The sequence below is a fragment of the Dreissena polymorpha genome, chromosome 7 (assembly GCF_020536995.1).
Source record: "Dreissena polymorpha isolate Duluth1 chromosome 7, UMN_Dpol_1.0, whole genome shotgun sequence".
In the NCBI taxonomy this organism is placed as follows: domain Eukaryota; kingdom Metazoa; phylum Mollusca; class Bivalvia; order Myida; family Dreissenidae; genus Dreissena; species Dreissena polymorpha.
In genome coordinates this window covers 109,398,529-109,421,583 of record NC_068361.1, presented here as the reverse complement: position 1 = coordinate 109,421,583, position 23,055 = coordinate 109,398,529, and the positions used below count along the sequence as shown (strand labels likewise).

At 36.0% G+C, this 23,055-nt stretch overlaps 1 protein-coding gene across 1 annotated transcript in view; it reads left to right on the top strand.

The window, feature by feature from the left end:
- Positions 1–23,055, top strand: part of LOC127838264 (coiled-coil domain-containing protein 18-like) — a 94,463-nt gene that overhangs the window by 12,667 nt on the left and 58,741 nt on the right. Inside the window, exons 8-17 of the mRNA XM_052365891.1 lie at positions 69–190; positions 2,087–2,190; positions 3,200–3,393; positions 6,915–7,060; positions 9,922–10,058; positions 13,562–13,576; positions 15,018–15,097; positions 15,694–15,834; positions 18,747–18,908; positions 19,515–19,604. Of these exons, the coding sequence (XP_052221851.1) occupies positions 69–190; positions 2,087–2,190; positions 3,200–3,393; positions 6,915–7,060; positions 9,922–10,058; positions 13,562–13,576; positions 15,018–15,097; positions 15,694–15,834; positions 18,747–18,908; positions 19,515–19,604 (1,191 nt within the window). The remainder of the gene's footprint in view (positions 1–68; positions 191–2,086; positions 2,191–3,199; positions 3,394–6,914; positions 7,061–9,921; positions 10,059–13,561; positions 13,577–15,017; positions 15,098–15,693; positions 15,835–18,746; positions 18,909–19,514; positions 19,605–23,055) is intronic.

Below are 23,055 nucleotides of genomic sequence, written 5' to 3'. Positions count from 1 at the left end.
ATACTTTATGCACATGCATTAAGCCCCATTTTTTCAGAGACTGGCTTATCTTCTGTTTCTCCTTGCAGTACGAGGGTACAGAAGATGATCTGCGTGATAGTCTCACACATGCCAACAGAGAGAGGGAAGAACTCCTAGACAGGGTCCAGTACTATCAGAGCAAGGTCAAATCACAACAAGAAGAGATCAGGTACATGCCTGGGCTTGTATTTGTTAAAATTTTTAAGTTTAGCTTACAGGGTAAAAGGTCAAGTCACAGCAAGAGGTTTGTTTGACCATTATTTACACCTCTCAGAGTCAGATGCAACATTTTAAAATTCTCTTCACCAGTATATCGGTGGGGGTAGGTACAAACACTGTTTTAAGAAAGGAGATAGTCCACTCCCCCACTTTTTGTTAATATTTGTTCTTAATTCAATATTTACTTTTCAGGACAAAATATGTTGGCTAAAACTATCTGCTCTGAAGCTTATTCATTGTGAAGTGCTGGCATCGCTTTGTTATGTTGTTTCTGTTGATGATAATTTGTGATTATTGCGGATATGAATGTTTAGCCCACAACATGGTTTTGACCCACTCAATATCAGGTCATGTGATAGGGCATTTTAATCCATTTTTATGCTGGGGTGGCTAGCCCAGTAAGAAGAGTGCTATGTGCAATTCCAATAATCTTCGTTTTGATCCCGAGCCAGCCACATAACTTGCGCGATGGTTGGTCATGAAATCTTTCAGTTATTGCCATTCTGCCCTTTACAACTAAGATACGTATTTTGACTTGTTTTTAACTTTTCTAAGAAAGTTATATTTATTTGAATATCTTCTTTACTAGATATTTAGTTTTAAAGGCTTCATTTCCAACCCTGTTTGCACATAGCAATTTTCACTTTGCCTCTGAGTGGGAAAGGGTTAAAGAGGGGCAGTTGTCAGTTACTGCCATAAGTATGTGTACTTATAACTGGTAAACAGCACACCCAGAACAAGTGAGTTGGTTTATGCTTAAAATGAAATACTGTAAAAAAACAACGACAAGACACATATACCAGTTATTGATAATTAGACAATAACACACGGCAGAGCTGGGCCTGGCGTATATAATCGGCCCGCTGCTGACATAACGGCCTGATGGCCATTAAACGGCAAGGGCCGATTGTAGACGCCCGGCCCAGCTCTGTCGTGTGTTATAGTTTATATCACATATAATACTATTTTTGTCCTTCACAAAAATTTATACAAAAACAGCTTTCTGTACTTTTATTTTCATTCAATTGATTACGGAATTTATGACGTACCTAATGTGACGTCATTTCAATGACGAAACTACGTAGACTCTCTGGATTTTAGGACAACAACAAATTGGACTTGGAGTGTTTTATTTAATAGTTAAATATTTTGTTAAGCATCGAACAATTAGTGTGTGTGTTTACGATGGATTAATATAATATTATGAATATGAATAACAGTATTGAGATATAAAACTGGAATGAAACTGGTGAGACTGCATTTTCGATTTCGTTAAAATGTCGACTCGAATAATGCGATGTTTTGTTGAACAATTGATGGATTATGCCTAAATTTAAGATAAGCGTCAGTGAATGGTTCTTTAACTGTTTGAAGGAAATCGATGTTGAATTCAAATAGTAATTTCTTTGATGAATACATCCTTCTTTTGTCAGTCGATCAAAGAATGTCTATCCTCAAAGAATTGCCTGCTTACATCCAGTCTCTTTTAAATGGAAAAGATGGATGGTGATGAAGAAATGTGTCCAGAATTTACTTCGTCATGGAAGCAAATTAAATTTTACGAAAATAAACACGGTTATAACACAACTTCGGTGAGTAGAACAATAACCAGTAGTCTGAGTAGATGATGTTTTATTTGTTAATGGCTAAGAATCAATGTGGACGCCATATTGTTCAGTATTAGCCGCGCGATCCCATTCTTTTCTGATATGAAAAATCGGCCCAAGGGCTGATATAAGTTATATTGGCCCGCAAGATACGAATAACGGCCCGGTCGCGACGTCATTTTGTTACTATTTATAGTAACGATATGTGATATTACGTAATAAAATATGTTTATTGTCAGGCAACTGCAGTCAGAACAGGAAGTGGATGAGGACAACAAGACCAGCATAGAACAGCAGAACAACGAGCTGAGAGCACAGATCTCCAAACTCTCCAACAAAATAAGTATGCATGGGTGTCCGAAAGCGTTACCATTGTTGTTTTCTGTAAACTGCACAAGTGTTAAAGGGCAATGCTTCTTTTGTTTGTAATGCATAGGAATTAAATCATAATTGCAAAGCACAATTGGTTTGATGACAATCTAGACTCTTGGCTGAGTGTAATATTACAGCAAATACAGATTTTATTTTCATTCTCACTAGATCTTATTTAAAAATGTTAGTATGTAGTTTTAAGGTAATGAATGAGAATTATATTTATTTAAACTTCACCAATCTCCCTACAAAGAACGTTGACCCACACATACCAATGATGTTTTCTAAACATGATGAAACAGAAAAGTATCAATTTTATTCCTAAAACTTGAGTGAACGACTTAATGTGATAAAAACATAAGTTTTAGTATGAAATCATGTTTATAGATAAATTGAGATACTACAGAAAATTATGATATTTTAAGAAACAATACAATAAGAATTGTATTCATGCTTTCTCACAACTACAATCATGTAAAACCATATACATTCACCCTCAAAAGGTGTTGTTAAACAATAAACATACCCCCTCACAAGGTGATGTAAAACAATTTACCTTCCCTTTTACAAAGTTATGTTAAACAATATACATTCACCCTCAAAAGGTAATGTAAAATTATAAACATACCACCTTACAAGGTGCTGTTAAAATAAAATACCTTTCCTTTTACAAAGTAATGTTAAACAATATACATTCCCCCTAATAAGGTGATGTAAAACTACATTTCTACTCAAAAGGTGATTTTTAAAATAATGAGGCTCATTCTGGGAAAACTGGGCTTAATGCATGTGTGTAAAGTGTCGTCCCAGATTAGCCTGTGCAGTCGGCACTTTAATGGTATTTTTCATTTTAAAGGAAGTGTCTTCTTCCAAAATCCAGTGTGAGCGGAACATGTTGTCCCTGATTAGCCTGTGTAAACTGCACAGGCTAATCTGGGAGGGCACTTAAGGCAAATGCATTATGCCCCATTTTTCCGCAGCAAGACTGGAGGCTGACTCCCAGCTCCTGGAAAGCCTTCAGTTTGAGAACCGTCAACTGCGCAGTGAGAACGACCTACAACAGCAACAGCTGGGGCAGTGCCAACAGGAGATTGAGGAGTCGAGGACGATGCTGACCCAGTTAGAGCAGCTCGCACAACAGGTGCAGCATTCCTTCAACAGTAGACCTACAAGTGTAAGTTTGAAGTCAATCAATTCAGAACTTTCAAGTCTATTTATAAATTTGTTACCCAGCTCGCAAAAAAAGTTCAGCATTCCTTCAACAGAAGACCTAAAAGTGTAAGTTTTTGGTAACAATATCTTATCGTTTCCTTTTGCCTTATTACTGTTCATTATTTAAGACTGGTATTGTACTTGTTTCTGAAGCAAGATTTAATTATTTTGTCTCGAACACTTCCCACTATAACAGTGGGATACTTACACATTTGCTACTTATTCCCATTCCCAATCAGAGAGGTCAATGTCCTTGATTAATTTATTATTGTGTAATGATATAGAGGATATTTTTTGGATTCGGTGGATTATCGATTTTAATTCACAAGTGATCATAGAAAAAATATATATTTTATATAATCACGAGTGAATTAAAATCGATAATGCACCAAAACCAACACATTTTCTTTTTATTTTATGCGTTTTTCACAGTATATATACATTGTTAAAGAGTTAAACTAAAGAATTTCGTTGGGAAAATGACGTCATTTCGTCACAAAAATGACGTCATTTAACATAAACAGTGAAAATCAATAATTTTCACTGATAATTTTCATTGTTTGAAACAGTGAAATTATCAGTTTTAATTCACTGATATTTCTCTATAAACCACAGGAAAGCATAAAATAAATATTGGTATCTTGCCGAAGTAGTAGATAATTTTGCATTTTTCCAAAAGAGATGGAGCCAATGCTTAGGAGGTGGCGCTAATGATAGGAGGTGGCGCCAATTCAGGATGTATAAATTAACAGTCGTATCGCAATGACATTATCACATGACGATCATTTGATAGATAATGTTGTTTGTTATATATTTATTTTTTTTCAACGTACATACAAAGACCCAAATCCTCACATAACATAAACACCATCTATAATAAATAAGATGTAGTTTTTTAATAAATAAGTGATCAACTCAATTGAGAAGTCACCAACATGAATAAAACATATTGAACGATGTATACCAAAATTTTGTAATTTCTCAATAAAACCAATAACTTAATGTTCAACATAATCAAAATAATTCATTGACATCAATATTTGTGTACAGTATGATAATTCACGAAATAAACATAAGATAATACTTCCTCTTGAAACTATTAATTGTGGCCCTTTATCCAAATGCATAATTTGTTAAAAGGCCAAGGTCAACAAATCTTAATTAGGCTCATTTATGTTGTTTTTCCCACTATCAACTCCAAAAAATGAAGATAGCTCGGTCTTTTCCTTGAACGTTTTTGTATAATACATGTTAAATGTTGTAATCTTACAAAGACGAACGTTAAAATCCATCAAGACATTACTAGAAAACTACTTTTTATGCCCCCCTTCAAAGAAGAGGGGGTATATTGCCATGCTCATGTCGGTCTGTCTGTCTGTCGGTCGGTCTGTCCACCAGGTGGTTGTCATACGATGACTCAAGAACGCTTGGGCCTAGGATCATGAAACTTCATAGGTACATTGATCATGACTCACAGATGACCCCTACTGATTTTGAGGTCACTAGGTCAAAGGTCAAGGTCACGGTGAATCGAAATAGTAAAATGGTTTTTGAATGATAACTCAAGAATGCATACGCGGCCAACAGGGCACACTGTGAACAATATTACTGAAGCAACTGGTCTGTAATCCTAAATCTATAATTATCAGTCCAATGAAACATCACCCTTTTAGTAAAATACAGTGGATCAGTAAAAATATTATCAGAATATGAAATTTTTTGTATTTTTTGTATATTAAATATTGTGTTAATGTTTAATTTTGTTGATTAATATAAATATAAGCAGGACAGGGGAGGTAATACACTATAATATCTTTCTTATATACAGGGGAAACAAATGCAATAAGTTTAAATTTATTGTTACAGCATTTGCCTCCCTTGATATATTTTTAAATTTTACCAAATGCAAGGCTAACTGCATTTTTGTAATGCATACTACTACTACTACTACTACTACTACTACTACTGCTGCTGCTGCTGCTGCTGCTGCTGCTGCTGCTGCTGCTGCTGCTGCTGCTACTACTACTACTTCTACTACTACTACTACTACTACTACTACTACTACTACTACTACTACTACTACTACTACTACTACTACTACTACTACTACTACTTCTCTACTACTACTCCCACTACTACTACTACTACTACTACTACTACTACTACTACTTCTACTACTACTACTACTACTACTACTACTACTACTACTACTACTACTACTACTACTACTACTACTACTACTACTACTACTTCACTACTACTACTACTACTACTACTACTACTACTACTACTACTACTACTACCACTACCACTACCACTACTACCACCACCACCACCACCGTTTACAGTGACAAAAAACGTATTCACACAATGGCTGCTACTACAACTTATAGCCCATATAGGGGGGCATGCATGTTTTACAAACAGCACTTGTTCTAATTAAAACGCACAAGACTCAAATGTGCTGAAGTAGTTAACTTTCAAAAAATAATGTAAGTCCTGTAAACATGATAGAAACCATAACTTAAAAAGTTTCACGTTAATATAAATGTGCTTTGGCGCCACCTCCTAATCTGAGCGCCACCTCCTTGGCATTGGCCCCAACTCTTTTTGAAAAATGCAAATTTATCTATTAGATTGGCTAGAAGCTGATGTTTTTGTGCATGCATTAACTTGTACAGGTTCAAAGCAATCGTTTTATGTAATGGGTGATTTAATTGGCAGGGAATTTGCTCGTCACACAGGCAAAGTGCATGGATTTGCTTTTACAAATTCTACCATGCCACAACTTATAATGGTCCTCACGTCTGCAAATGGGTTGTGATTGCATGTTTCTGCACATTTTTAGCTGAATTTATAATCGCTAAATCGCACCACATTGGTTGATTTTATAAAAATATTGCGAAATATGTTGAAAAACATACTAAACCTAATCACCCTATAAAATTATCCGTTAAATTTTTAAAAATCCGGGCCTGAGCGCCACCTCGGAAGTAGTATTGGCTCATTTATTAATGCATCTCAAAAAAGAGGTGGCGCGTGTGATTAACGGCCGTGATTTAAATGGCATAAACAACAAGAACTTGAAATCCTGTATATGTACAGAGGTTTAAATTGGCGCCACAATAAATTCTTTTTGAGAAAAAAAATAGAATAATCAAGAAATTTTGGTTTTAATAGTTTGTAGACACCATGTGATGCAGTGCTCCAGCCAGGATTAAAAAGGCACAAAAAATGTCATGACTTTAACTTCATTATTGATCACGCAATTTAAAAATAATTTGTCACAAATACTCACCATATGGTAAAGGTGTTTTATCCCTTAGGTAAAGGTCAAGATCCCACTAAAAGGTCAAAAGTCAAACATGTGAATGGTGCAGCTTGTTGAATAATTACAAGGATTATTGATAATTGGCTCAACATGTTGCCAACAAGGATCATATATTTGAAAAACATTTATCTGATGTCTTTTTTTCCTTCCAGAGAAACAACAGCTTCAGCGGAAATGACAGTGGTAATTTCAGCCTTCGTAACCCCAGTGATATGACCCAGTCCTCTCTGCAGAAATCTGCTGCCAATGGGACAGAGTCCAGCACAGCCAGTGCTAAAAATATCCTCTCAGATCTCAGGTGCATATTACTTACCCACGTTAAGCATGACATTTATAAATATTTTATGAGTTTTGGTTATTGCAATAATAACCAATTTTTATGTCCCCCACTATAGTAGTGGGGGACATATTGTTTTTGCCCTGTCTATTGGTCTGTCTGTTGGTCTGTTGGTCTGTCTGTTTGCACCAACTTTAACATTTTGCAATAACTTTTGCTATATTGAAGATAGCAACTTCATATTTGGCATGCATGTGTATCTCATGGGGCTGAACATTTTGAGTGGTGAAAGGTCAAGGTCAAGGTCATCCTTCAAGGTCAGAGGTCAAATATATGTGGCCAAAATCGCTCATTTTATGAATACGTTTGCAATATTGAAGATAGCAACTTGATATTTGGCATGCTTGTGTATCTCATGGAGCTGCACATTTTGAGTGGTGAAAGGTCAAGGTCATCCTTCAAGGTCAGAGGTCAATTATATGTGGCCAAAATCGCTCATTTTATGAATACTTTTGCAATATTGAAGATAGCAACTTGATATTTGGCATGCATGTGCATCTCATGGAGCTGCTCATTTTGAGTGGTGAATGGTCAAGGTCAAGGTCATCCTTCAAGGTCAGAGGTCAAATATATGTGGCCCAAATCGCTTATTTTATGAATACTTTTGCAATATTGTAGATAGCAACTTGATATTTGGCATGCATGTGTATCTCATGGAGCTGCACATTTTGAGTGGTGAAAGGTCAAGGTCATCCTTCACAAGGTCAAGGTTATCCTACAATGTCAAACATCATATAGGGGGACATTGTGTTTCACAAACACATCTTGTTTTAGTTCCAATTTGTTGGAATTTTATGTCAAGGAATATACCAGAGTGGCTTGATAGCCACCATAGGAACCGCAATACATATTTTTATTGTGAAATATTTTGATTCCATTACGGCGAATCTCCTATTTCTGTACAGCAAAATATTATTAACTTAACCACAGGCTTATAGATTCATCTCCAATATATTGGAAAAATTAAGAAAATAAATAAGAAAAATAAGAACTGTGGTTATTACATTTAGGTTAGCTCCCTTGTATCAATGTGAGTAAGCTCGGGAATATTGTCTTGTGTTAAAATGTCTTTTGATAGCAGTTATTTATCTAAATCTTTGCAATTAAGCATGGTTTTGAATGCAGCTCATCCTCTTGTTATATAAACAATGGCAATGTTTGCAGTACTGACATTTAAAAAAAAATTGTTCATTCTGGACGAATGTGATTGGCATTTTTGTACCACCCTTCAATAAAATTCACCTTTCTATTTTGATTTTTCACCTTTAATTAAAAAAAATGTATCCCATCTATTCAGATTTACTGAGAAAACCAGGCTTAATGCATGTGCATAAAGTGTCATCCCTTATAAGCCTGTGCAGTCCATCTTAGAACAGCGGTCAGTCAAGGGAAATGGCAAAATTGACCATTGTATACAGGTCACCGCTGTTAGCAGATGACCACTTTTTAGATGGTTGGTCATTTGGAAGTATTGCTAGAAGGTTTCCCCATCCAGTCATTTGCATAAAGTGAAGTTTAAACAAAGGCTCTTTACGGATAAAAAGGGATACTAACATAAATTATTTCTATTAATTGTACTAATCAATATCTTTATATGATTTTAATTCATATCTATTGTAAAACTTTTTATCAAATGATTTCAATTCATATCTATTGTTAAACTTAGGAATTTATCAACGATTATGTTTATTGTATATTTCTACATCTTATTTTTCATGGTGAGCTTTTGTGATTGCCTTTTGTCCGTCGTGCGTTGTGCTTCGTCCGTTGTGCGGTGTCAACATTTGCCTTGTTAACAACTCTCTAGAGGCCACATTTATTTTTACCAATCTTCATGAAATTTGGTTAGAAGATTGGTCTCAATGATATCTTGGATGAGTTCGAAAATAATTATGTTTGCTTGAAAAACTTGGCATCCAAGGGGCGGGGCATTTTTCTTTATATGGCTATAGAAAAATCTTGTTAACACTCTAGAGGCCACATTTACTGTCCAATCATCATGAAACTTGGTCAGAAGATTCATCCCGATAATATCTTAGAAGAGTTCAAAAAGGATGCCGGTTGGTTGAAAAACATGGCTGCAGGGGGCTGGGCATTTTTCCTTACATTGCTATAGTAAAACCTTGTTAACACTCTAGAGGCCACATTTATTTTCTGATCTTCATGAAACTTGGTCAGAAGATTTGTCCCAATAATATTTTGTTATCTCAGGTGAGCGACTTTGGGCCTTTGAGGCCCGCTTGTTTCAGTAAAACACCAGTGTGTATTACTTTCGTTCCTTTGTTCTTAAAGTTGCAATTAACTGTCTGTTTAGACAATCACTCATCCTTTTATGGCTTGCTTATAACAACAGTCACTTAGTAAGTGTTGTTGTTGCCATGTTATCCCTTCTCAACACCCTTTTATAATTTTTTCTAACAATGGCTGCATTTATCATATCAAAAGCAGTAACCGCAATCAGATTCTTTAGCTGCATAATAGATGCACAACATGTAAGACACAACAACGCATATTGATTTGAGTGTTTACTTTTCGAACCTCGATGACTGCCTGCATCGTATAACCACTGCACAGGTGGGAAATGGCTTTCGGAGAGAAACATACCGGCCATTCGCTGTTATAGCCAGATGACCGTTATACTCAGATGTAATTTAGAATGATTTTTGTCGGAAGCAGGGGGGATTTAGAGGGACCGCTGTAGTCAGGTGACAGCTGTTCTCAGGTGACCAGTAAGTCTGGTTCACCTGTAAGAAACAAAAATGCAAGGGATCTGATTGGGTACCATACATAGTGTGAAAATAATGAGACTCATTTATTAATAGGCTAAAGTTGGCGATGAAAGATGCAGAAATCGAGAAGTTGAAAGCAGGGAACCAAGAACGTCAGGTCCAAGAGCAGGCCGGTGTGATTGAAAACCTGCGCACAGATCTAAGCAACATGATCGAGAAAAATCAGAGAAGTACGTTCTTGTATTGTAACGATAGGATAACACTGTGTCAATGCTTGATACCCTACAATGTGTTGCTTATACTGTTCATAACATAAACATTTCAATTTGTGTGAGCATAGGAATAATATTGGCCATTTAAACAATTATTGACCTGCAAAGTATCAAAACTGCTCTATATTTGCAATTGATTAGGAGAAAAGTCATGTCTTAGTAGGGTTATATTCAGGGATCATATGTTTTTCGGTTTTGTCGGTCCTAGACCGATTGGGGTCATGAAAGACCGATTGAAAATCCCAAACAGTCGGTCCGATTCTGTCCAACATCCGTAAAAGAAGACGATGTAAAGTCTAAAAGTTCCCAATAAAATTCGTTATTCAAGCTCATTCTGGCTAAAATTTACCATCGCTAATCCCTTTATTGCCCCCAATTAACAACCCGCTTCTGCTACTCAAGTGGACCAGTGTTGTTTTTGACACCTCATCGGCGATTTATCGGCAAATTATTGATTTTATCAGGCATTCACACCACAGTGTTTTTATGAAAGGGGTCTCTAATTGCTTTCGAAAGATATATCATACAGAAATAAAAGCCAATGACACTAATTATCCTGTGTATTATACCACCTTAGGTTATAAAACCTGTTAAAACACCCATTTTGTACATCAAACAAATTGGATGCTGACCATTACGCATCAATGTTTCACATAAATTAACTTTTTTTTCCTTTTTTGACGGATTTTCAACATGTTGTAACATAATGCATGACTCTAAATTTAGAGTTATTTGATGATTGGTTGAATAAGAAAAGTGCTTGATGCGCTCACATCGCGTCACGCGATTTACATATGTTTAAGGGGACATCCCTGTACTATTTGGATGTCAAATCAAGGCATACAGGGAAACCCCACAATTCAGTTTATAGAGCGTGTTAAATTCCGGACAATGAAGAACGCTGTGTTCATGAATTTCTTAAACACATGTATCATCAAAATTGGGCAGAAAATTAGAGTCTTTGTGAGTAATATACTTACTAAAGTAAAGGTTGAATGATTGATCGTTTTAGGTATCCTGCTTTTTGGTAAAATATCCCAACAATTTTTTATGGAGTGTCCTGATTTCGTCCTGAAAAATTCTGGCATGTACTTGGGATGTAAATTTACGAATACTTTTTTCCCCGAATTTGAATCCAGACCAATTGATGTTGTGGGAAAATATGATCCCTGGTTATATTATATTACCAATGTGTTATGTATGAACATGTAAATGCTGCATATGTATCTGTCAAACATGGTAAAATAAATGAAAAGAAAATAATTTTTAAAAAATGTCTTAGTAGGGTGTAGACTGCGAGATACTGAGTTACTCGCAGTCTCTTCTCATTTAATGCTGATTGCATATCATTCAATTTGATTTGCTTCACAACAGGAAAGGGTAAATCATTGTCATGATCCAGGAGCCTTTAACTAATGGTTGTGCTCATTTGTTTCATTGCTAGTGCTGCAAAAAAGCATAAAGTTGAAATTCTTTATTGGTATAGTATAAGAGCAGATTTTATAATTTTATAAAATGTTTTAAATGAAATTTACTTTTTATGATATCCTTGTTTTTCTTTTACCAAACATTCTTATATCAGATCAGATAAAAAATGGGCCGGCTATGTCAGTTAATAGAGTGCAAGACACCAAATATGAATATTGCAGGTTTGATGCCGGGAAGGACCTTATAACTTCTGTGTGGATTGATGATCATAAAATACTGTGTATGGCCATTTTTTCCCTAAACCAGCTAACTAAGGAAAAGTGTGAGAAGGTTTATTAATTGCTGTTTAATGACAGAAATACCATTAAAAATGGTTTAAATCCAAACTAAACAAACAATATCAGATACAATAGCTTTGATTGCGTACTTTAAATTCTTGTTTCATTTTTATTAAATGTGGATTGAGTGTGAAACTGTTGTAATTCCCTACTATTTCTGTATCAGTTTCAGTGGTGTAAAATTTAACACAACGGCTCCAATTAACAACTAAATTTATATGCCCCCGGATCGAATGATTGGGGGTATATTGTTTTTGGCCTGTCTGTCATTGTTTGTGTGTTACTGTCTTAAAACTTTATGGTTGGTCATAACTTTTGCAATATTGAAGATAAAGTGGTGACAAACTTTAACAGTTTGCAATTTTTAGCTCGACTATTATATATGAAATATATATAGTGGAGCTATCCTACTCACCCCGGCGTTGCTGTTCCCGTGTCCGTTTGCGTGCAAATGTTAAAGTTTGCGTACTACCCCAAATATTTCCTATGTCCTTTGACATATTGCTTTTATATTTTGCATACTTCTTAACCAACATGACCCCAATCTATTAACAAGAGCAGACAACTGTATCAAGCATTTTGACAGAATTATTGCCCCTTTTATACTTAGAATATGCATATTATTGATAAATCTATGTTAAAGTTTGCATACTACCCCAAATATTTCCTTATCCTTTGACATATTGATTTTATATTTTGCATACTTCTTGACCAACATGACCCCAATCTATAAATAAAAGCAGACAAATGTATCAAGCATTTTGACAGAATTATTGCCCCTTTTATACTGAGAATATGCATATTATTGATAAATCTATGTTAAATTTTGGGTACCACCTCAAATATTTTTCTATGTCCTTTGACATTTTGCTTTCATATTTTGCATACTTCTTTACCAACATGATCCCAATCTATAAATAAGAGCAGACAACTGTATCAAGTATTTTGACAGAATTATAGCCCCTTTTATACTTAGATAATTGAACATTTTGCTTAAATTGCCATAACTTCTTTATTTATGATCACATTTGATTCATACTTTGACAAAACAACACTTACCTGACAAACAACAATGCACTCCACCCAAACCATCCCCCATGCCCCACCCCAGAATCCCCCTCCTTATTTTTGAAAGATCATCTATTAAATGACCACACACCCATATTATTACCCCCCCCCCCCCCCCCACCCCCCCTCTCCATGATGGCTTATGTTATACTGTGAAGCACTTGAATAGTCGAGCGCGCTGTCCTCTGACAGCTCTTGTTGTAAAGATAGTCTCTGAAAATATACTGCAAACCAAACAGAAGTGGCTGAAACATTAGCTGTCAGCGTCTGTCAGTTATTATTATTGATTTTAATGTAAGCGATATCCTAGTTAGATTGCAAAACTACCGGGTAGGATCACTTAAATGTGAAAGTATTACACATAATGATTATACTGCATTTGACAAGTTGTATGTTGGTATTTATCGGATTACCAGTCACCGTCTATGATTGATAATAAACAAATACATGGACAAATTGTCACAAAGAACAATAATAAGAACAATAATTAGGCTGGTAAAACACAGGAGAAACTTAAATAGTGCGTGTCAGCAATCTGACTGGGACAAAATGTAACTGTATTAAGTTTGAATTAGAATTAAGATCTTTGATGTTCAGATGTTTGGTATTTCTGTTTCTTTTTTTAAGATGTGCATTTGTATGGTACTAGGTTAAATTACATAATTCTTAAACATGTATGCAGCATACTGTTAAATTGCAGTTGGCATGATATTTAATATTTTTTGTTATTTGTGTTGTTTACCATGTGCCAAAAAGTTTATTTATGATACTTTCATATTAACTCAGCTTATGACTTATAAATTATTTTTTTTAGTCCCCTACCGGTTTCACCAGAAGGGACTTATGGTTTTCGCTCTGTGCGTCTGTCTGTCTGTCTGTCTGTCTGTCTCACTTTTCTGGATCCTGCGATATCTTTTAAAGTTCTCAATATTTTTTTCATGAAACTTTAAACATGGATAGATGGCAATATGGACATTATGCACGTCATTTCATTTTGTTCCTACGTCAAAAATTCTGGTTGCTATGGCAACAAATAGACTAGAAATACTGCTGAAAATGGTGGTTTTCTGGATCCTGCGATAACTTTAAAAGTTCTTCATATTTTTCATGAAACTTGAAGCATGGATAGATGGCAATATGGACATTATGCATGTCATTTCATTTTGTTCATACATCAAAAATTTTGGTTGCTATGGAAACAAATAAAAAACAATTCTGACAATGGTAGAATTTCTGACAATGGTGGAGCCGGTAGGGGACATATATTGCTTGGCAATAGTCTTGTTATACTTAATATATTATGGCATTTATCAACATGTGCAATTAACAAAGAGTCAATGAAATTTATATAATACAGTTAATAAAATGATTGTTATTTTAAGTAGGAGGAATGAATCTGCATATAACAATTTTTATGTCATAAAAAAGTTTTTTTTTTTTTTTTTTTTTTTTTTGGTCCAATATTTTGTTACACGTGTTTGTTTTGTAGCAACATGATAAGACCATGTCAATACTTGATACTTCATCAATAAGTTGTTCATACTGGTCGTAACAGAACCAAGTCCATTTGATGGCGAATGGGTTTACTATTTACATGAACAGGGAGATAATTTGTTTGCAAAATGTCAAATAGAGTAAGGGCCACATTATTTTGTCAATGTTTGGCCAGGCAGTGCAGTGGTTGGTACACGCATTTTTCACCTAGGCAATGCGGGTTTGATCCCCATTCCAGGCAGCATGTGAGTTTGGTTGAAGGTCACAGTACTGGATAGATGGGGTTTCTCCATGTACTCTGGCTCCCCCACCCCTCTCAGTAAAAGACCCCACCAAAATTGACATTGTAGCTATAATCAAAATTCTTCCCAACTTTTATGTGTAAGGTAAGTTAATAAGATAGTAGTGCTGGGACATACTCCGGGTCCTCACACAATGCAGCCTCATGCGCGGAGGGACCTCATAAACTCTGAAATGCATACTCATATGATTTTGTCATTTGTAAGGCCTGTAAGGCAAATGTCTTTGAACATTTAAATACAACCCTGCAATGGTTTCCCGCTCAACCCTGTCTATGTTTCTTCTGCAGGCGCTGAGCAGGCTCAGGAGTTGGACTCCATGGTGACCAGGCTGGGGCAGGAAAAGGACCGACTACTGGCCCAGGTCAAGGTACGATATCAAACTGTAGGAAAGGTGGGGATGAATTAACTGACCGTATTGATTTGACTAAAAAACTGTTGAAAATGACCAGAATTATTATTATTATGAATTTGCAGTTTCCCATTAACAGTGCCTGTTTATATTTATTAAAATAGGTAGGGGGAGTAACTGGTATAATAATGTCGCATATATTTTAAGTTTCAAGTTGAATTTTTTTTAATGTAAACCTTTATTAATACTCTTAAAATGAGGACATTTGTCTAAAGATATTGCTTTGTAATTGTACCTGCAGATTAAACTGAAAAGTGGCCGATTTTATTTAGGTACAATTGCCTTCAGAAAATTGATAGTTTATATGTCATTAATTTCTGTTCATAAAAGTAACATACACTGATCTAATTCTATTGAAATTTTCATGCTAGGTGAGTTTTGAACCCATGATTATATATGTGAAGTTTAGTTTCAGCCAGTTGCCTAAAACAAAATATTTTGTTAAAATAGTCCCAAAAGTGGCCGGAATTACGTACGCGACCAGTATGATAATTTCAGAATAACTTAAAAACAGAGTTGTTAGACTACAAACTCTGACCAAATGTTTTTTTCAGGAACTGCGTAAAGAGCTGTCCGACCGAGACTCAGAGAACAGTTCCTTTGAGATCCGTATCACACAGAGGAACTCACAGCTGATAGAACTCCAGGAGCAGCTGAATGAGAAGTCTGTGGAGCTGACCAAACTGGAAAATAAGGTGACTTAATATCAGATACTGCATAATACATTTATACAATATAGTGCAAGGCTTACTCTGCCATTCGCCAAATTAGCCAATGGCTACAAATTGACCTATTTGGCTAAAGAAAATTCTATTTGGCTACAACTTTTAATGCCCCCAGATCGATAGATCAGGGGGTATATTGTTTTTGGCCTGTCTGTCTGTCATTCTGTCCCAAAACTTTAAGGTTACAGTAAAGTTTTGCAATAACTTTTGAAACATTGAACATAGCAACTTGATATTTGGCATGCATGTGGATCTCATGGAGCTGCACATTTTGAGTGGTGAAAGGTAAAGGTCATCCTTCAAGGTCAAAGGTAAAAAATTTAAAACTTTAATATATTAAAGTTTTGCAATAACTTTTGAAATTTTGAACATAGTAACTTGATATTTGGCATGCATGTGTATCTCATGGAGCTGCATATTTTGAGTGGTGAAAGGTCAAGGTCATCCTTCAAGGTCAAAGGTCAAAATTAAAAACTTTAATACAGTAAAGTTTTGCAATAACTTTTGAAATATTGAACATAGCAACTTGATATTTGGCATTCATGTGTATCTCATGGAACTGCACATTTTGAGTGGTGAAAGGTCAAGGTCATCCTTCAAGGTCAAAGGTTTTAAAAAAAGCGGTGCATTAGGGGGCATTGTGTTTCTGACAAACACATCTCTTGTTCTTCATTTAAACATATAAAATAGCCCAAAATAGAAGAATTTGCCATAGCAAGGCGAATTTGGCTAAAGAAACTTTTTAGCCAGTGGAAGCCCTGAAGTGGATGAACTTAATTTTGAAGGTATTGATAGATATCGAAAAAAATCTCCATTCTTGAGGATCTTTGAGTGAATAGTTAACTGATCACATTTATATTTAATTTCCCAAGAAAGATTTTATTGTGCTTTATAATATTTATTAGTAATCTGTTATAAATAATCCAGATATGGACATAATAGATGTTCCAGATTAGTGTGCTATATTTTTAGAAATAAATTAAGCTCTACATGTAACTAATATTTACAACATAAAACTTAAGCGTATAATAACAGGGGTGTGATTTCTCTTCCTTTCAGCAGATTTCATTCTTTGTAATAGCAAAATTATGAAAGTAAAATTATAATTATACCCCCACAAACGAAGTTTAGGGGGGTATATAGGAGTGAACTTGTCTGTCGGTCAGTCAGTCTGACAGTCTGTCTGTCGGTCCATATTAAGTGTCCGCTCTCTAATTCAAGTAGTTTTCATCCGATCTTTACCAAACTTGGTCAGAAGTTGTATCTACATGATATCTAGGCCAAGTTCGAACATGGGCCTTGCTGGGTCAAAAACTAGGTCACTGGGTCACTAAGTGCGTTTTAAACATTCAGCATGTTGTCCGCTCTCTAATTCAAGTAGTTTTCCTCCGATCTTCACCAAACTTGGTCAGAAGTTGTATTTAGAAGATGTCTAGGCCAAGTTCGAACATGGGCTTTGCCAGGTCAAAAACTAGGTCACGGGTCACTTAGTGCGTTTTAAACATTCAGCATGTTGTCCGCTCTCTAATTCAAGTAGTTTTCATCCGATCTTCACCAAACTTGGTCAGAAGTTTTATCTTGATGATCTGAAGGCCAAGTTCGAACATGGGCCATGCCAGATCAAAAACTAGGTCACGGGGTCACTTGGTCAATTTTACACATTGAGCATGGTGTCCGCTCTCTATACAAGAAGTTTAAATCCGATCTTCACCACACTTGGTCAGAAGTTGTAACTAGATGATGTGTAGGTCAAGTTCGAACATGGGCCATGCCGGGTCAAAAACTAGGTCACCAATCACTTAGTGTGTTTTAAACCTCACCATGTTGTCCACTCTCTAATTCAAGTAGATTTTATCCAATCTTCACCAAAATTGGTCAGAAGTTGTATCTTGATAATGTCTAGGGCAGGTTTGAATATAGGTGATGCTAGGTCAAAATCAAGGTCACGGGGTCACTTAGTGCGTTTAAAGCATCAAAATGTTGTCCGCTCTCTAATTCAAGTAGTTTTCATTCAATCTTCACCAAACTTGATCAGAAGTTGTATCTATATGATGTCTAGGTCAAGTTTGAATGTGGGTCATGCTGGGTCAAAAACTAAGTCACGGGGAAGCTTAGTGCATTTTAAACACCTCACCATGTTGTCCGCTCTCTAATTCAAGAAGTTTTCATCTAATCCTCACCAAACTTGGTCACAAGTTTAATCTAAATGATCTCTAGGACAAGTTTGAACATGGGCCATTCCGGGCCTAAAACTAGGTCACGGGGTCACTTAGTGCGTTTTTTAACATTCAGCATGGTGTCCGCTCTCTAATTCAAGTAGTTTACATCGGATCTTCACCAAACTTTGTCAGAAGTTTTATGGAGATGATATTAAGGGCAAGTTAGAAATGGGCCTTTCTTGGTCAAAAACTAGGTTAAGGGGTCACTTAGTGCGTTTTAAAAATTAAGCACGGTGTCCGTTGTTTTTTGGTGAAGATGGCATGCAAAATATTATGTGTCAATGCGGCATGTGGGGGTATTCTTCACGTCTGTGACAAAGCTCTAGTTACAAATAGTTGTTTACATTATAGGATCTGTTTAAAAGCAAATAATTTTGTTGAACCCATTTTGAGGGAAGGGGTATTTTCCTGTCTTGCCAGTGGTGTTTCTTAAATGTTTAAGAGTTGGCTACAAAGGCAATGCGTAAACCCTTTCCTGCTAAGAAGCAATGTGAAAAGGGCTATATGCAACCAGTCTGTTCAGGTTTTAAGCTGCTTCATACTCAGCAGTATCTTATGGTTGAAAATAAAGCCTTTTAAGCATTAATCAAATTAGATTTGATTTTCAAACACCTCAAAGGGCATATATGAGTGGTAAAATGTAAAAACTGATACTCCTAACAGGTGCGTGAGAAAACGCGGCAGGTTTCCTCTCTGGAAGAGCAACTGGAGGAGAAGACATCACAGAGCACTCACCAGACTGCGCGGATCAAGCAGCTAGAGGCGGAGATAACAGCACGAGAGGAGGAGGCTCAGGCTCTACACAGAGAACTCAGGGACAAACAGGTGAACACTTGAGCTGTTTTTGCATGGTTATTTTTTTTTAGGAAAAACAGGTGATCCTTCTCAATTGTTTTGGCAGAGCTCTTTATTAAATGGTTGAAGGGCAAAGAATAACTTCTCTGGTCAAATTGACAATGCAGATAACTCTGTTGGTTAAGTGCTGGACTACAGATATGAGGATTCCCAAACTTGGCTACATTTGTGTGGGGGAATTGGTCGTAAAATCATTTCAAGGGCCATTTATCCTGTACCTCTTATTCAGGTAAGGCCATTGTCATTTACTGGTATAAGTAAGTGCACTAAATGCATTTAGTAAGGTTTAATGGGCTATTTAGTACTGTGTAACCAGCTATTTGGTACTGTGTAACCAGCTATACCAGGAAACGTGCGAGTTCATAAACTGACCAGTGTATTAGTAATTAAATAATGTTGATAACAGCAAAAATTCCTACTTAACAATACAAAACTCTAGTCAAACAATACAATGCCTTTCCTTGTATATTGTCAAAGGTAAAGAATATCAATGCATCTGCTACAAATTAATAACAAACACCCACACTTCTGAAGCATGTGTTTCATGTGTTGTAGCTATGTCTGGTTCCTTTACAGGGTGGGGCAGATGTACAGAGAGAGGAACGGGAGCGGGTACAGAAGATACACCAGGAGCAGTGCAAGGACTACCAGAAACAGATAGACATAGTAGGTTGTGTTTGATTATAGACATAGTATGTGGTGTTTGATTATAGACATAGTAGGTGGTGTTTGATTATAGACATAGTAGGTTGTGTTTGATAATAGACATAGTAGGTGGTGTTTTATTATAGACCATAGTAAGTTGTGTTTGATTATGGACATAGTAGGTTGTGTTTGATTATAGACATCGTAGGTTATGTTTACTAATAGACATAGTAGGTTATGTTTACTAATAGACATGGTTGTGTTTACTAATAGACATCGTAGGTTGTGTTTACTAATAGACATAGTAGGTTATGTTTACTAATAGACATAGTTGGTTGTGTTTACTAATAGAAATAGTTGGTTGTCTTTACTTATAGACATAGTAGGTTGTGTTTACTAATAGACATAGTAGGTTATGTTTATTAATAGACATAGTAGGTTTTGTTTACTTATAGACATAGTAGGTTGTGTTTACTAATAGACATAGTAGATTATGTTTACTAATAGACATAGTAGGTTGTGTTTACTAATAGACATAGTTTGTTGTGTTTACTAATAGACATAGTAGGTTTTGTTTACTTATAGACATAGAAGGTTGTGTTTACTAATAGACATAGTAGGTTGTGTTTACTAATAGACATAGTAGGTTATGTTTACTAATAGACATAGTAGATTGTGTTTACTAAAAGACATAGAAGGTTGTGCTTACTAATAGACATAGTAGGTTGTGTTTACTAATAACCATAGTAGGTAATGTTTGCTAATAGACATAGTAGGTTATGTTTTTTAGGAGACATGGTAGGTTGTGTTTGCTAAGAGTAAAGTTTTTTTTCAGACCTAGCTCTATGCTGATCATTTTGGAAGTTTCTTTGATTTTAAGAGTTGTATATTAGAGGTCCTGTGTATTTCTTGTATATATATTAACTTCCAATGTCAAGGTCACTCAAAAAGGTCAATGGAAAAGTTTAGCTGCAAAATACATGTAGCTTGTTCAGACCATAACTAGATATCATTTATACAAACTTAAAATGAAGTATAAAAAGGTTCATCTTTTGGACGTATGTGACCTCTTGGGCAAAGGTCAAGTCCACATTAAAGGTCAATCGTTAAAAAAAGGCATGGTTTATCTTAATGAATTAATACAATCATTTTTAGCTCATCTATTTTTTGAAAAAAAATTATGAGCTATTGTCATCACCTTTGCGTCGGCGTCTGCGTCGGCGTCGGCGTCGGCGTCCGGTTAAGTTTTACGTTTAGGTCCACTTTTCTCAGAAAGTATCAATGCTATTGCATTCAAACTTGGTACACTTACTTACTATCATGAGGGGACTGGGCAGGCAAAGTTAGATAACTCTGGCGTGCATTTTGACTGAATTATGTGCCCTTTTTATACTAAGAAAATTGAAAAGTTTGGTTAAGTTTTGCGTTTAGGTCCACTTTTTTCAGAAAGTATCAATGCTATTGCATTCAAACTTGGTACACTTACTTACTATCATGAGGGGACTGGGCAGGCAAAGTTAGATAACTCTGGCGTACATTTTGACAGAATTATGTGCCCTTTTTATACTTAGAAAATGAAAATTTTGGTTAAGTTTTGTGTTTAGGTCCATATTATTCCTTAAGTATCAAAGCTATTGCTTTCATACTTGCAACACTTACTAACTATCATAAGGGGACTGTGCAGGCAAAGTAATGTAACTCTGACTGGCATTTTGACAGAATTATGTGCCCTTTTTATACTTAGAAAATTGAAAATTTGGTTATGTTTTGTGTTTAGGTCCACTTTATTCCTACAGTATCAAAGCTATTGCTTTCATACTTGCAACACTTATTAACTATCGTAAGGGGACTGTGCAGGCAAAGTTATGTAACTCTGACTGGCATTTGGACGGAATTATGGGCCCTTTATACTTAGAAAATTGAAAGTTTGGTTAAGTTTTGTGTTTTGGTCCACTTTACCCCTTAACAATCATAGATATTGCTTTCATACTTGGAACACTTGCAAACTATCATAAGGGTACAGTAAAGGGACAAGTTGCATAACTCTGGATGTCATTTTTACGGAATTATGGCCCTTTTTTGACTTAGTAACTTTGAATAAATGGTTAAATTTTGTGTTTCAATCCACTTTACTTCTAAAGTATCAAGGCTATTGCTTTCAAACTTCAAATACTTTCATGCTATCATGAGGTTACTGTACCTGGCAAGTTGAATTTTACCTTGACTTTTGAATGACCTTGACTCTCAAGGTCAAATTATTAAATTTTGCTAAAATTGCCATAACTTCTTTATTTATGATTAGATTTGATTGATACTTTGACAAAACAACTCTTACCTGACATACCACAATAAACTCCACCCAAACCATCGCCCGTGCCCCCCCCCACTTTCCTCTCCCCCCCCCCCCCCCCCCCCCCGAATCCCCCCCCCCCCCCCCCCCCCTATTTTTTTTTTTTTTTTTTTTTTTTTTATATTATCTCAACACCACCACACCCTCACACTATACCCCCCCCCCACCCCACCCCCTCCCCAATTTTTTTTTTAAACGGTTTAAAAACAAAACTATTTATTTTGCTTATTTTATGTTTGAAATACCGTCCAACCATCGCACCCAAGAATCCCCCCCCCCCCCCCAACCCCCCACCCGAATCCCCCCCCCCCCCCCAAATTTTTATTTAAATTTTTTTTTTTTTTTTTTTTTTTAAGATCATCTCACAAATAACCACCACACCCTCACACTATACTCCCCCCCCACCTCACCCCCCAAGTTTTTTTTAAACGGTTAAAAAAACACAAATATTTATTTCTATTATTTTATGTTTGAAATACCGTCCAACCATCGCACCCAAGAATCCATACCCCCCGACCCCCCACCCCCCCTTCCCGATTTTTTTCCCCTTTTTTTGGCATTTTTGGAAGATAATGTAATAAATGTCCACACCCCCACACAATGCACCCCTCTTCACTCCACCCCTCCCTCCTTTGTGATTGAAAATGAGAGTCCCTTCACCTATAAAAAGAAAATAGATGAGCGGTCTGCACCCGCAAGGCGGTGCTCTTGTTTACTATTAGCTCTACTGGTTGTCAACAGGCATCTAGTCTAATTTGTATACATACTGTCCTGTGAGAGACCAAAACTGGAATTTTAACCTAATTGTAGTTGTGCCTGCTTCTAAAGTGGAAGTGGTATGTCATGTTTCTTCTAATTAAAATTCACAAAAATAATTTTGCTCTTTACAGCTATCTGTATTGTAATATTTAAAAAAAGTAAGATATTATGACTTTTTATGAAAAAAGATGCATTTGGGCCTTGCTGTGTGAAAAAGGGGTTTAATGCATGCGCGTAAAGTGTCATCCCAGATTAGCCTGTATAGTCTGCACAGGCTTACCAGGGACAGCAATTGCCACTTTTATGATATTTTTCGTTTCAAGAAAGTCTCTTCTTAGCAAATATCAAGTTTAGGCGGAAAGT